The 14,671-nt window shown below is 55.0% G+C and overlaps 1 protein-coding gene across 1 annotated transcript; it reads right to left on the reverse strand.

Annotated features, from left to right (window-relative positions):
- Positions 1-410: 410 nt before the first annotated feature.
- On the reverse strand, positions 411-13,976 carry PEX6 (peroxisomal biogenesis factor 6). The gene is made up of 17 exons (XM_054290240.1): positions 13,116-13,976; positions 12,880-13,040; positions 12,502-12,585; positions 11,729-11,831; positions 11,027-11,163; positions 10,839-10,950; positions 8,565-8,773; positions 8,262-8,454; positions 7,851-7,927; positions 7,635-7,767; positions 5,350-5,555; positions 5,189-5,250; positions 4,297-4,405; positions 3,480-3,596; positions 2,819-2,896; positions 874-1,013; positions 411-601 (listed from the first exon to the last, which is right to left on the reverse strand). Exons 1-17 carry the CDS (start codon positions 13,974-13,976, stop codon positions 465-467), a joined length of 2,919 nt encoding a protein of 972 aa, XP_054146215.1. The 3' UTR covers positions 411-464.
- Positions 13,977-14,671: the final 695 nt, after the last annotated feature.

The raw sequence follows: 14,671 nt of genomic DNA on the forward strand, positions 1-14,671 counted from the left end.
AACACTTGTATTTATTTAGAGACTATGTCAAGTCCAGGGCAGCTGGAGCAGCAGTGCCCTGTGTCCTGCTGCCCCTCTGGCCAGCACCTCTCACTGGGGGCTGACAGTCAAACAGCAGCTGCCTTCAGCCCTGAACTTGCTGCCAAACCAGGTGCAGTTTGAGCCTTGCTCCCCCACCAAAGAATGGCCTGTCAGCCATGGAGACACCCCTACACTGCCCACAGCTCTGTCCCTGCAAGGAAATCACCCTGCTACGCTCCCAGCAGCCACAATGCACTGCTGACACCTGAGGGACCCTCACAGAACCCACCACCCTCCTGGGTGAGCAGAGCAGCACTTCCAGCAGGCCTTGGCTTGGGCAACTGCACAGACACCATTTCCACCCAAGCTCAAAAGAAGGGGACTCAGAGGAGAGCAGGCAGTGCCTGTTTGTGCCTGTTCTGCAGCCCCAGCTCTGCTGAGCTTTAGGAGGCCGCAAACTTCTGCTGGATGAGTCTGTACCTGAGCAGCTCCTGCTCAGACACTGATGGCTGCAACCTGGCAGCAGCCTGCAGAAAGTCTTCCATGGTCAGGATCAGAGCAGACTTCTCAGTATCCAGCCCTGCATGAGAGAAACAACATGGAAGGGCTGAGAACATGAGCAGCTGGTAAGATCCAAAAGCCACCAAAGGAAAAGCTGTGTCTCTCTCCTTCCCCCTGGGCCAAGATGACCACATCTGCAGAACCTGCCTGCCTGGCAATAACCCAGAGCCCAGCACTGTGGTCCCAAAGCTGCTGAGGATCTTCTCACACAGCCCAGCAGTGCTAACTCTCCTCTCTGCCCCTGTGCTGGGCTGCTCCAACAGCTGGCACAGGTAAGGGCAGGGCTCCTACCTTCCTCAATCCACTCCACCTTGCGTTTGACAGCACACATCATGGCATCTGAACACAGGGCATAGATGTCTGCTCCTGTCAGCTGAGCTGGGCATTTTTCTAGGATGGTGGTGAGATTCACAGAAGGATCCAGTTTAAACCTGCCAAGAGAGAAAAACAGAGGTGTAAAGGCCAAGAAAAACCAGATCAGTGTGACTGGGCAGGAACAAGCAGAGTACTCATGCTTAGCTGCCTCCAGAATGTGCTCTGCATGCTCAAAAAAAAAAAAAAAAAAGTTTGCTTTACTGTTTTTTTCAACAGTCACTTTTCTTTGAAACATCCCTGCAGCAGGGTCCTCTCTCCTGCTAAGCAGGATCAAAGGAAACTTTAAATCACAGCACCACAGCACAGCATGGCCTGAGTTGGAAGGGATCTTAAAGATCATCCAGTTCCAACTCCCCTGCCATAGGCAGGAACACCTTCCACTGGACAAGGATGCTCCAAGCCCCAGCCAGCCTGGGCTTGAACACATCCATGGATGGGGCATCCACAGCTTCTCTGGGCCTCTCTGGTTCCAGGCTAGGAAGCACAAAGGATGTAGGGATCAGTCTTGGAACCATGGTGCAGGATGAACTCTCTAGAACACCATCTGTTTATGCCACTGGTGTTTGACTTCTCACCTACATAAATTAAGTGTTGCACATGCCTGGGAACAACCTGCAGTCATGGCTGGATGAGAACATGTTTAATGAGAGACTACAAACCACTGTAACCCCAAACCACCCCATGAGAGCCACCCTGCAGACAGTGAGCCTCCCTCAGTAGGAGCAGCAGCTGCTGGAGGGCATGGTGGCCAAGACACAGGGTGTGACAAGCTGCTGGCAGCCAGCCCACACTCTCACCTCTCCTCCTAACTCACAGGGACAGGCAGAGGTGATCACAGCTATCCAGGACAGAGTCCCTGCAGAGGCAATCACAGCCACTCACCCAGCTGTGGTGGGGGGCACCTCTGTACCCCAAATGCAGGGCTTGCTTCTCTCCCTCCAGAGATGCTCTCAGGAGCTCAGAGCAGCTGGAAAAGCAGCCAAACCCTGCAATCCCACACAACCAGTGATGGGGAAGACACACAGATCACAGTCTGAACACCCCTGTGTCACAGACATCTTTTCATGAAAAATCCTTTCCTTAAGATTTTTCCTCCTGAGAAGCTGAGAGGCCTCAGGAACAAAATGTAAACAATGGTTATCTGCTGCTGTGGAATGCAACAGGTGCATCTGTGATTGGCCCATCTTGGATGTTTGTAATTAATGGCCAATCTCAGCGAGCTCAGACTCTCTCTCCGAGCCACAAACCTTTGTTATTATTCCTTCTTTTTCTATTCTTAGCTGGCCTTCTGATGAAATCCTTTCTTCTATTCTTTTAGTATAGTTTTAATATAATATATATCATAAAATAATAAATCAAGCCTTCTGAAACATGGAGTCAACATTCTCATCTCTTCCCTCATCCAAGAATCCCTGTGAACAGGGTCACACCCCTGAGCACCACAGGAGGAGAGGCAATGAGCTGAATGGAGCTGCCCTCACACTTGGACTGGCAAACAGCTGGGGAAATTCTCTTGCAGGAATCAAATGGGAGCTTCCTGTCCTGCAGCTGCACTGGAGTCCTACTACACCATCAGGATCTGGCTGAGCTCCATAAGAAGAGCACATGGCTGGAAAACTCTACCAACCCCTCCACTTGGACAGGCAGGCTGAGCTCCACCCATCCTGTAGAAAAACCAGTCCCAGCTGGAAATCGCTCTGTCCTCCTACCCTACCCACTGGCTGTGGCTCAGCGACCTCAAGTGCTCCCCAGGGCTCAGACATGAAGCCAAGACGGAGCACACGCTGTGCATCAGCCCCAGGAGGGCTGTGACCCCCTGGAAGGTGGTGTGAGGAGGCTGCAGGAGCACAGGGTCACTCACCTCCTGGTGACAGCACTCAGCACCTGCAGCTGCGACTCCCGGTCCTCGCTGATGCCCACGTAGACCAGCTTGTCAAACCTGTCAGCACAGAGAGGGCAGCTGGGCACAGGCCAAAGCAAACCTGCCACAAGGGCTCAGCCCTGTGCACCAGGAGCTGCAGGACAGCTCCTTTTGCTGTCCAGTTTGTGGGTGATACAGAGCCTGAAGCAGCCCACGTGCTGGAGGGACAGTAGCAGGCTGGGGAAATGGACACACAGGAACCACCAGGGTCCAACAACAGCAGATACAAAGTGCTGCCCCAGGACAAGCAAGTCACAGGCTTGAGGACTGGCTGGGGGGCAGCTGTGCAGAAAGGGCCCTGGGGCACCAATTCCTGCCATTGTTTGGTGCAAAAGCAGCTCCCTCATGGCCCTGCTGTGCTGCTGGGGCAGCAACCAGAGCAGTGGGGGCAACAAGCCATGGTATCTCACACTGCTGCTACAGCCACAGGCATCAGCCCCCTCCTGGCTTCCTGTGAGCCAGGGGCCTTCACAAACAATCTCTGCAGAGGGAACGTGCTGGGGACACAGTCCTGCTCACCAGGGCCTGAGGAGCTGTGGGGAACCCCCCTGAGTGAGGCAGGGCAGGGTGGGACATACCTGCCTGGCAGGGTGGGACATACCTGCCCGGCCGTAGCAGAGCTGGGTCCAGGAGGTCAGGCCTGTTGGTGGCTCCAATGACAAACACCTCTCTGCTGGAATGAAGGCCATCAAGCTCTGCAAGGAGCTGTGAGACAACTCTGCAGGGAGCAAGACAGGACACTTAGAACTTGGCAAGTCACCCAGTGTCTCTCTCATTGAAAAAGGAAGAATTGAGGACAGTGGCAGGTCCATTTCTCAGACTTCAGCTCCTATTTCTCTTCCCTGAAGAACCCTTACACAGCCATCCAGACTTCTCCATCAGCACAGCCAGTAAGCACATGGGCTCACTGCAAAGTAGTCCAAATCTCAGACAGTCCTTCAGAACAGGAAGACTGGATGGGGACTGCCAACTTAGCAGAAGAGCAGAGGAGGCCTAGGGAAAATAACCCTGTTCCTGGGTATCTCTAAGCTGTACACACTTTGCTTCTACCAGGAGCACCTGAAAGGTTTCCCACCACAGGGAGCAGCAGCTAATAGGAGGGCAGAACGGCAGGGGTGTGAAGGGTGACCTTGGAGAGGCCAAAGGGAGCACTTGGCAGCCACAGAAGCAGATGGAGGAGACTGTCTTAACCAAATGTTTGCACAACTAGCTTGGGCAATCGGGAACCTGAGGCAATGCAAACAGCAGTACTAATGCTCAGAGAGGAGACAGGCCATGCTGAGAGCTGAAGAGAGCAGAGAGGGGGAAAAACAGAGAAAGAGAGGTGGAATGGACTGTGCCTTTCAGGGCAATCTCATGCACTGCCTGTAGCTGAGGCAGGAATCCTGCTCTCCCAAGGACACCTGATGCTCACTCACCTGTCCATGACACCCCCTGAATCTCCACTTCGCCCACGACTGGGGGCCAGGGAATCCAGCTCATCAAAGAAGATAATGCAGGGAGCAGCTGCCCTGGCTCTGGCAAACACTGTGGGGAGACAGCACAAAAGGTGAAAAAGACATGGAGGAGCAGTCAACAGCAACAGGACCTGCTACACTCCCAGCAGGGAACAGGTGTGGATGGAAACTAGATGTCCACTGTACCACCAACTGCTCCTGCCTGAGTGTCTCAATAGAATGTGGACAGACAGCACTGAGCAGGATGGGCCCTGAGGCTCAGCTGTGCCTCTGGGGAGCTGCTGTCCAAGCAGGATGGGCCCTGAGGCTCAGCTGTGACTCTGAGGAGCTGCTGTCCAAGCAGGATGGACCCTGAGGCTCAGCTGTGACTCTGAGGAGCTGCTGTCCAAGCAGGATGGGCCCTGAGGCTCAGCTGTGACTCTGAGGAGCTGCTGTCCAAGCAGGATGGACCCTGAGGCTCAGCTGTGCCTCTGGGGAGCTGCTGTCCAAGCAGGATGGACCCTGAGGCTCAGCTGTGTCTCTGAGGAGCTGCTGTCCAAGCAGGATGGGCCCTGAGGCTCAGCTGTGACTCTGAGGAGCTGCTGTCCAAGCAGGATGGGCCCTGAGGCTCAGCTGTGTCTCTGGGGAGCTGCTGTCCCATCAGAACACCAGGGACAGGAGCAACAGGAGCAGAGAGAGCAGGAGGGGAAGCTGCAGGCAGCAGGGAACGGACTGTAGGAGACAGCTGGGTTCAAACCCTTGCTGAGAGCTGTGGTGGGAGCTGGGAAGGGGGGTTTAGGTACTGCCTCCTTCCCTGAAGCTCTACAGAGAAGCCCCATGTCCCCACATGCAGGAGCAGGATGCACGTCCTCACCATTGCGCACGTTCTCCTCGCTTTGCCCGACGTACATGTTGATGAGCTCTGGTCCTTTCACACTGTGGGGCAGGGAGAGGAGGAAGCCAGTTAGAGACACCCATGCCCTGCCAGCAGGAAGTCAGATCCATTGTGAGAACCCCCCTCACATTTCTCCTCACCTCAGGAACGTCATGGTGCATGTTGTTGCCACAGCTTTTGCCAGCAAGGTCTTCCCTGTCCCTGGCGGCCCGTACAGCAGCAGCCCAGAGCGGCACAGACCCAGGGACAGCAGCTCTGGGTGCTCCAAGGGCAGCTGGATAGTGTCCAGGATCTCCTTCTTCACCTCCTGCAGCCCACCAACATCCTGCCAGGACACCGAGGGGATCTGCCAACAGAGGGACAATCCTTGTCAGCACTCACTCCTGAGCCCCGAGCGTGCCTGGGCAGCTCCAGCATCCAAAATCTACATTTCCCCTCTTCTGAGTTTTGCAAGGGAGAACCAAACTGTACAAACACATCCTCAGGCACGCTGCACTCACAGAGTGTGCTTCATCTCCAATCCTCCACTGGGAGGAGGATCCCAGTGGAAGGAGGACTCCAATCCTGCCCCTGGGATCCTATGTCAGCAAAAAGTATCTGCAGCTTTGAGGGGAGAGAGTCTTGCTGCAGGCAGCCTTTGGGATGCGTGAGGAAGGCAAAAATAAGAATAAAAATTAAAAATCAACTGTGCAAGGGCTTCACACCTTGCAGAGGGACAGAATCTGGGCTGCCCTGAGCTCTGTGATGGCAAGGAGGATGTGACAGAGGGACATCCTGCAGGACAGTGTATGGAACACTCACTGGTCTTGGAAGGAGGATGCAAGAACAAAGTCCATGTGTGCTCACGAGGGGGTCAGCTGAAGACATGTGAGGGGTCAGGGAGAACAGAGAGAAGACACCAAACCTCAGATGGGTGAGCCAAGGCCTCTTGGGTTATTTCGTGCTGAGCAAAACTATCCCAGAGCATGCTGCTGCTCTGCTCTGCACTTTAGGAATAGCTGGAATGCCACAGCATGCATGACATCCTCCTGAGAGTCAGAGCAGCTCTCCTGGGAAAGCCCCACACTTCCCCCCCCACCTGCTGGTGCCAGCACAAGTGGGGAGTTCAAAAATAGCTTAGGGCAAAATTCTTCCCCCCCCACAGCTAATGTGCATCTCCTTCCTTCACTACTGGAAATGATGTTATCTTATTTTATTTCTTTAGCTGTCCACCAGGAAAATTAGGCCAAACAAAAATAGGCCAACTTATAAAGCAAAAGGTCACTGGCCCTTCTTCTGCAGTGACAAAGAATGGAAGAGCTGCCCTCTCCTCTGCAATTTTGCTCATCCTGCCTTGCTAGAGAGAGCTCTACAGACATGAGCACAGGAAAACTGCAGCAAGGTTGTTTTCAGGGGAGCACATTGTAAGTCTAAGACAGGGTGCAGACACTGCTAACAAGTGGAGGTTTGGAATCAGCTCTCTCCAGAAGGCTCAGGCTGTAAGTGCAGACAAATGTGTGACTCACCAGAAACTGCAAGCAGGGAACTGAAAGCAATGTTGAGAGTATCCAGGTCTGCTAATGGGCTTCCTGACCACAACCAATTACTAAGAAATCAATAAAGGAATGTAAAATGCAAACAAAATCAACTCCCATTCACACAGCTCAGTGCTGAGCATGCTCTGTGGTTATCTGTCTTACAGCAAACTTGGCAAACACCATTAAACAGAGCTCACTCCATGAATCAAGTGGGCAGCTGGGGAAGGTGCCAGAGGAACTGCTCCAAGGCCAAGGCTTCCTGTCCTGTGCTGAACTCAGCTGTTGGCACTCATGGGCGTGGAAAAGAGCTTTTGATCACTTTGCCTGGTCCTAACACCACATTGCCCAGCCAAACCAGTCACCCCAAATGCTGCTTCCCTGGGGGCTGAGCTGCCAGAGGCAGATCACACCCCTTCTGAGCAGCTGAGTGCTGGTTTTCTCAGACTCTCCCTGAAGAAACTCCAAGTTCTTCAAACTGCCTGTCCGTCAGAAAAGTCCATCCCAGCTCAAGCAGCATCCAAGGCCAGAGATCAAGCCTAAGACTTATCACACCTGTGGAGAAACTGCCCCACCAGCCTGTGCCACAGCCTCGCTGTCCCCTCAGGCCAGGTGGCTGGGGAGATCTCAGGGAGGCAGCTCTGCCCCCCAAGCTGCACAGCTGGCACCCCTCCAGCACCACTGGTCTGCATTTAGCACTGCACGAGCTTCCCTGACAAATTCCAAGCCAAGAGGGAGGAAACTGATGGGGGAAAGTCCAGAGGACTGTTTCCCACTGAAAACTGAGGGAATACAGGGAAGGACAGAGCAGGAAACAACATGTCAGAACACAGCCCTGCAAGATCTGTGATGGGCATCTTGAGCCAAGAGCTCTGCAGAACCCAGCCCCTCCTTGTGCCCCAACCTCTCACCTTTGGGGCCCCCACTGCCTGTGAGTGGGCATCATGCAGCTGCTCCAGTGCAGCACTAAAATCCTCCTCGAGCACCGGGAACCCTGCAGTGCAAAAATCCCTCTCCACTTCTTCGCTCAGCCCACCTGGAAAACTGGTGAGGAAAGAAAGGGAAAGGAGTCAGGCTCTGCCCCATAACTGCAGCCCCTGCCCTCCCCACCCCGCTGCCTGTGCTACCTCAAGGCCTGGATGCGGGTGCAAGCAGCCCGGCTGCTGTGGGACAACAAGGCACAGAAATCTCCCAGCACAAATCCCTGTGAATGTGGAAACAAAGAGCATCACTTCAGTCCCTCACCACAGCTACACCTAGGCCATAAAAAGCATAGGGAAAAATTCCTTGCAGAGCTGTTCCTTGAGCAAGCTGTTCCTGCTTCAAGGCTCTAGCTTCATTTTTTTTTATTAGCAGAGCCGAACATCAGCCAACACCCCTGCAAAAGGCATGGACTAGAAATCTACATTTAAAAGCTGATGTCTGAGCACCAGGATTAGCCACTGAAGAAGTTGTTTGGGCTGTGGGAATTACCCCCTTTCTCCAAGGCCAGCACTGCCAGCCTGGCCATGGCCACGTGCTGCTGCGGTTTTACTCACTGCAGTCCTGCGGGCCAGCTTGGACAGGCTCACTTCTTTGCCCAGAGGCAGGCTGGCAGTCAGCATGCTCAGCATCGACCTCCTCTGCTCCTCTGAAGGGGCCTCAATCTTCACCTCATGGAGGAAAGCAGTCTGCACATCTGTGGGAACATCCTGGGGCTTGCAGGTTGTGCCAACCACCAGCACGGGGTGGCTGTGGGGAGAAAGGGGACAGTGCATGGTCTCAGCTCTCTGTCTCTGCTTCTCCCTTGGCAGAAGCAAGCAATTACCTTGAATACCCACAATATGGTGCAGGGTCCATACCTCAGTGCTGGCTCTGTGTCCAGGAGCAGCTGCCTGAGGGTAGCAATGACCCTGGCGTCCTCCCCGAGCCCGTCTCGCTCTCTGCCAAGCACCTCAATGTCTTTGAGCAGGAGCACACAGGGCTGGTACTGCTGGGCCTGGCTGAAGGCCACCTGCACTTTCTCCTCTGTGGCTGCACTGGTGTCACTGCACAAACTGACACAATCGACCTGCCAGACACACACACAAGGCACTTTCAACATGCACGGCTGGGGGGGACATAGGACAACATCCCACAAAGCTTTGCACAGGCAATTCATGGCTCAGAGGACATCAAACTTGGTGTTTCCCAATATTTCCTGAATATGACATTCAGGTCGTATTCAAAATAGGCACGTTCTGGATGCCTTAGCATGGATAAATGGCTGTCCCTTGCTTCTCTGCAAGAGGTGAGGGAGGCAGGAGGGTCTTATCTGAAAAAGATGAGGCAAAGGGACCAGAGAAATCAATACAGTGGATATCACAGCTCAGCAACCTCAGCTGGAAGAGATAAGAGCTGGAAGGGAGATGAGAGCTGTGGAAGACAGGGAGGACAAAGTATCCTGCACAACAGTGCAGTAAGTAGAGGAGGAGGCCCAGGAAACTGCTCAACCAGTGCCAGACCTGCTCAAAGTGCAGGAGGAAGGTAAAGGTGATGGGTGTTTGGGGGGAAGTTAGAGATGGCAGGAGGCCCAGACACTGTTTACAAAGCAAACACTTGCTGAAGTCATGCAAGGGAAGAGGTGACTGGTGAGCCTTGAACAGGCAGTGCTGCCTCCTGCTGCTGTGAGGTTGTCCAGAGAGACTCAAACCAACCTCAGGACTCCCTGAGCTTCATCCTCAGCCCGAAGCAGGGAGAACAGCTCCCTAAAGGGCAAGGACAGGGACACAGTGCAGAGGAACTCCTGTGCTCCATGTACTACAGAAAAAACCCAGGAGTTGTAGGGTTGTAATGGCAGCAGTATCTGTATGCAAGCACTGAAAGGCAGAGAGAAAGGACAAAAAGTTGTTTATCAAGTGGTGGATATTAGATTTCCTTCCACGAAAAGAGGAATCTTCCAGCCCTATTCTTTCCATTTTTCTTCTTCTTCCACGTCCTTGCAGAATTTCAGAAAGGCTCCTAGAAAAGTCACCACGTGACTTCCTCTCACTTTTGCAAACATATCTCTACAGGTCCAAGGAAATTAAAGCATTCGTGGGATAATCCTGGGCTGTCAGAGTGAACAAAAGAGGTATGCTGGAAGAAAATAGCAATTTTAACAAGTCACTGAAGACTCTGCTGGTTCCCAGAACCTTTTGTGCTGGACAGAGACAGGTGCTAGACCTCATTTTGGCCATCCAGGCACATAACATTCCCATCAAAAGGGCTTTTCCCAGTCAGATGTGGTTTTGTAACAGTAGATTTCTCAACCAAATACTCTCACTTACACAGAGAAACATCTCCTTTAGCTTGCCTGCTCCCACCAGCTTCATCTGACAATCAAAGGCCTCATGCTGGCACAGGGAAAAATAAACACCTTCCTTGCTCTGCTGACCTCTCAAGCCCTTCTGAAAAATCTCTTTCAGAAAGATCTTGTAAAAACTTGTATCAGACTCTCTCTTCATTCTTTCCTTTTCAAGCTGAAGAATTTATTCAGCTTTTCCCCACACAGAAGCTGGTCTAGACCCCTGATCTTACCCAGTGTCCTTCTCTGAATTTTTCCAGTTCAGGTTTATGCTTTTGTGATGGGGAGACCAGAACTGTGCATGATGTTCAAGCTGTGTCAAGAAATGGATTTGCACAGCAATTGCACGCACTCTTGAATTTGTTTCATAAAATGTGATTTGATTTTTTACACATACAGAGAGCAGAGCCCGAGTTTTCATGGGCCATTGACATAAAACTAAATCCTTAATACTGACAGTCAGCTGGAACTGTACCATATTCCACATTAAACCAACTCCAGTGAATTCCACCTGACACTTCCCTGCTCTTGGCAGGGGGTGCTGGTGAATGTGAACACAGTCACAGAGCAGCTGTTTTACACACCAAGAGACTTTGAGCCAGGTCTGGTACACGTGCTAGCATGAAACCAAGGGCTGCTTTTCTTTTCCTTCAGCTAAAGAAGATCTCAGCATTATTTGTCTGCATCTGCACGTGGAAGCAGCTCCTGGATAGCCTCATGTCACGGCTGCAGCAGGGCCGACTTGAAACACATTTCCATAATCCCGTGTCTGCTGTAAATCCACCAATCCACCGTGCCCAGGAGGAATTACCTTGAGGAGGTGGAGGTTGAGGCAGCTGCACACAGCTCTGACAGCCATCAGCTTCCCGCTGCCGCCGGGCCCCGAGAGCAGCACGCTGCCCGCGCCGCTCAGCGCGCTGGCCCTGCAACGCACACCGAGGGGAGCTCTGCCTGCGGCCCCAGCGCTCCCAGGGCTCCCCCCAAGGAATTCCCACTCACCGACGGCGCAGGTGGGGCCGGAGGGCATCGCAGAGCTGCTTCACCACGTCAGAAAGCCCCGCAGGGGACAAACTGCTCCAGAACTCACTGCTGTTACGGGCTGGGGCAGATGGCACAGTGCTGTTTGTTGAACCCACCTGTGAGGAAGCAAAAGCGCCACACAGGTAAAAACCAGTGCCAAGTGACAACATCTGCCCTGAAATGTCATTTTGCAATGGCAGGAGTGTGACAGTGGTCACAAGGGTCTTCAGGGTGAGAGAGAGACGAGAATGATGAATCTATGTTCAGAAGGCTTGATTTATTATTTTATGATATATATACTACATTATAACTATACTAAAAAGAAATAGAAGGAAAAGTTCTCTGAAGGCTAGCTAAGGTAAGAATAGAAAAAGAATGAATAACAAAGGTCTGTGTCTCAGCAGAGAGTGAGACCTAGCTCTGAGATGAGTGGTCAGTAAATCTAAACATCCACAGGAGACCAATCATGGATCCACCTGTTGCATTCCACAGCAGCAGATAGCCATTGTTTACACTTTGTTGCTGAAACTTCTCAGCTTCAGCAGGAAAACTCCTAACGAAAGGATTTTAATGAAAAGATGTCTGTGACACAGGAGGCACAAGCCTCCACAGGTACACTTGTAATCCACAGTGCAAGCTCAGCCTCAGATCTCCCCCCTCTGCTCTCCAGCACCATCTCACCAGATAGAGAGACGTGTTCTGGGTGTCCACCAGGTAACCCTCGGACTGCTCGCCTTCCACCATGCCGACGATCCTCTTCACCTTGAAATAAAGCTCTGGCCACCTAAGGGAAAACAAACAAGCATTCTGAAGCGCTTAGCCAAGATCTTGAAGGAAGGAACAATATAAACGTCAACAAGAAGACAGCTGATAAGCACAGGTAAGCAGAGACACTCTTGTCCTCTTGCAGCATGCACAAGGATCAGCCAATGGGAATGTTGGGAATGCCACTGGGAGCACCCTTATCCTGATACAAAGGGGATGTTCTCCCATTTAGCACAACTGTCCCAAAGCCACACAAGCAAAACCAAGAAAGGCAGAACTGGTGGCCAAACAGAAAGTTAATCTAACATGAACTACTAGGGCTTATATGCACTTTTTGTTGTTTGTCACAAGTTGAGAAGCCCAGCTGCCACTTTGTTTTGTTTATGTGGCTCTGACTGCCCTCAAGCCACCCTTTCCTCTTCACTCTTTATCCCCATCAGTTGCTCTACCTCTCTTTCTCCTTTTTTCCCTTCCCAACTATTCAAATGAGCTAACAGAGGCCTCCCTCTTAGCTTCAGCCCTCCATAATCCAGCAAAAACATTTCCCTCTTCCCCGTATATTAATAGACAGACAAAAAAATAAAATCCAGGGACAGATCAGAATGGAATAAACTGATTTCAAGAGAGTCAATAATGGAAAAGCATCTTTGCTCTTCTGATACCAATAGAGCCACAGTGAGTTGACCTACCTTAGGAACTTGTCTGCATTTAGTTCTATAAACTCAGCATTTCCAAATGTTGGAACACACAGGATGTCTCCTTCTTGGACCAGCCTACAAAAAACCCAGACAGTTTCAGGAGTGAAAGAGAGTAAATCCTTCTGGTTGTGTGGCCTCCCTGCCCTGCACCACTTGTGTTTTTACAGAAAACACAGAGACTTGTGGATGACTCCCGAAGGACAGGACAAGAGTGTTGTGTCCAAGCAGAGCATACTCCTGACAGGACAATGCAAGGGGATATTCCAAAGCTACACAGCACCCGCACTGGGGGCGTGGATGTGCACATCCCCAGCGTGTGGCACAGCCGGACAGCGCCTCTGCCCCGAGCGCGCACGGCGCACAGCTCACCGCGGCGTTTCGAAGTGCCTGTAGAGCACGCAGCCGTAGCTCCCCCGGCTGTTGTACTCCGGCGAGCACACGATCTCCAGGTGCAGCTCCTTAGCGAACGGCGGCACAGACAGCACGGACCGGCTGCCCTTCCCATCCGCGGCTCCGCTCCTTTCGTACCTCTGCGGAGGGCAGGGTGCGCACCGTGAGCCGCGGCTGCCGCCGCCCCGCTCCCCGTCTGCCCGGCCGTGGCTCACCTGCAGCCGGAGCTGTGCGGCGGCGGCGGGGTCGCAGCCCAGGTTGAAGGCCAGGGCCGGGGCCAGCAGCGCGGTGCCGTCGGGCGGCCCGCGGCGGGCGGCCCGCGGGTACTCCCATGGCGGCGGCCGCGCCAGCAGCGCCGCCAGGTGCTCCCGGGCCGCGCCCTCGGCGCCCACCCGCACCCACTCGCCCTGGAACAGCCCCAGCGCCAGCAGCCCGCGCCGGCTCACCCACAGCTCCGCGCCGCCGCCGCCGCCCGTCCCGCCGGGCACCGCCCGCAGCCGCGGCCCGGAGGCGGCGGCGAAGCGGGAGACGAGGGGCGGCGCGGCGGCGGCGGAGGGGGGGCGGCCGCGGGCGGTGCCCGGCGGGGCGGGCGGCGGGGGGGCGAGGGCGGTGCGCGTCCCGCTGCCCAGCAACCCCTGCAGCGCCGGGCGCGCCTCCAGCACCAGCGGGCCCGGCCCGGGGCCCGGCCCCGGCAGCGCCTCGCCCCGCCGCGCCAGCACCGCGCCGCCCGCCAGCCTCCCGGCCCGGCCCGCCGCCCCCAGCAGCACCCAGGCCAGCGCCGGCGGGCGCCGCACGGGCCACACGGCCACCCTGCGGCCGGCCGCCAGCCCCAGGCGCCGCAGCAGCGCCCCGCGCAGCCACAGCTCCGCGCCGCGCCGCCCGCCCGCCTCCAGCGCCACGGCGCTCAGCAGCACCGGCTGCGCCCCGCCGCGCCCCGCCGGCCGCACCGCCAGCACCAGCGCGCCGCCCCGCCCGCGCAGCGCCGCGCACAGCCCCGCCGGCGCCAGCAGCAGCGCCGTGGCCGGCCACAGCTCCGCCGGCGGCGCGTCCAGCGGCCGCAGCACGGCCACCGCCATCGCGCCGGCAGCGGGGGCGGGCCGGGGCGGAGCGGAGCGGGGGCACAGGCAGCGGGGCCGGGCCGGGGCGGAGCGCGGTGCCCTCCACACTCCGCCCAGGCCGCAGAGTGGGAGGTGCGCTCCGGGCTGGGGCGCTGCGCTCCGGCGCTCGTTCCGAGCCGCGCGGGCGGCAGCGACACCCCGTGACCGTGACACTCGGGCCCGTCCTCCCCGGTTCCCGCAGCCTGCAGAGCCAGAACCTGCGGATTCACCCTCCCAGAGAGTGAAGGTTGCCGAAAAGGCGGGCGGGGATTTTGCTGTTCCGAGCCCCCCGCGAGCCTCACGGCCGCACAGTGCAGGATCGAGGGAAAGGACACTCGGTGGCCTCGCCTGAGGAGATTGTGCGGGCTGGACACGTGCAGCTGGTTTAAAAGAATGGACTTGTATTGGTGTTAGTGCTGAATTAACCTAGGAAGTCATAGAATAGTCTGAGTTGGAAGGGACACATAGAATCATCAAAGCCCAACTTCTGTCCCTGCCCAGGACAGCCCCAGTAATCACAGAGAATGCCCGAGAGTATTGTTCAAACACCCACTGAACTCTGTCGGGCTTGGTGCTGTGACAGCTTCCCTGGAGAGCCTGTTCCAGTGCCCCACCACCCTGTGGGTGAAGAAACTTTTCCTAATATCCAACCTAAGCCTCCCCTGATACAGCGT

Source organism: Melozone crissalis, unplaced genomic scaffold (assembly GCF_028551555.1).
Source record: "Melozone crissalis strain CALT ecotype California unplaced genomic scaffold, PUWL_Pcris_2 ptg000081l_1, whole genome shotgun sequence".
Taxonomy (NCBI): Eukaryota; Metazoa; Chordata; class Aves; order Passeriformes; family Passerellidae; genus Melozone; species Melozone crissalis.

What these genes read in the sequence shown, in the direction of transcription:
- PEX6 (XM_054290240.1), bottom strand. Translation starts at nt 13,976, where the DNA reads ATGGCGGTGGCCGTGCTGCGGCCGCTGGACGCGCCGCCGGCGGAGCTG. An exon ending in ACCCGCATCCAGGCCTTGAG is followed by an intron (nt 7,768 to 7,850) that starts GTAGCACAGGCA and finishes TTTCCTCACCAG; the next exon opens with TTTTCCAGGTGGGCTGAGCG. An exon ending in TCAGGGGGTGTCATGGACAG is followed by an intron (nt 3,597 to 4,296) that starts GTGAGTGAGCAT and finishes TGCTCCCTGCAG; the next exon opens with AGTTGTCTCACAGCTCCTTG.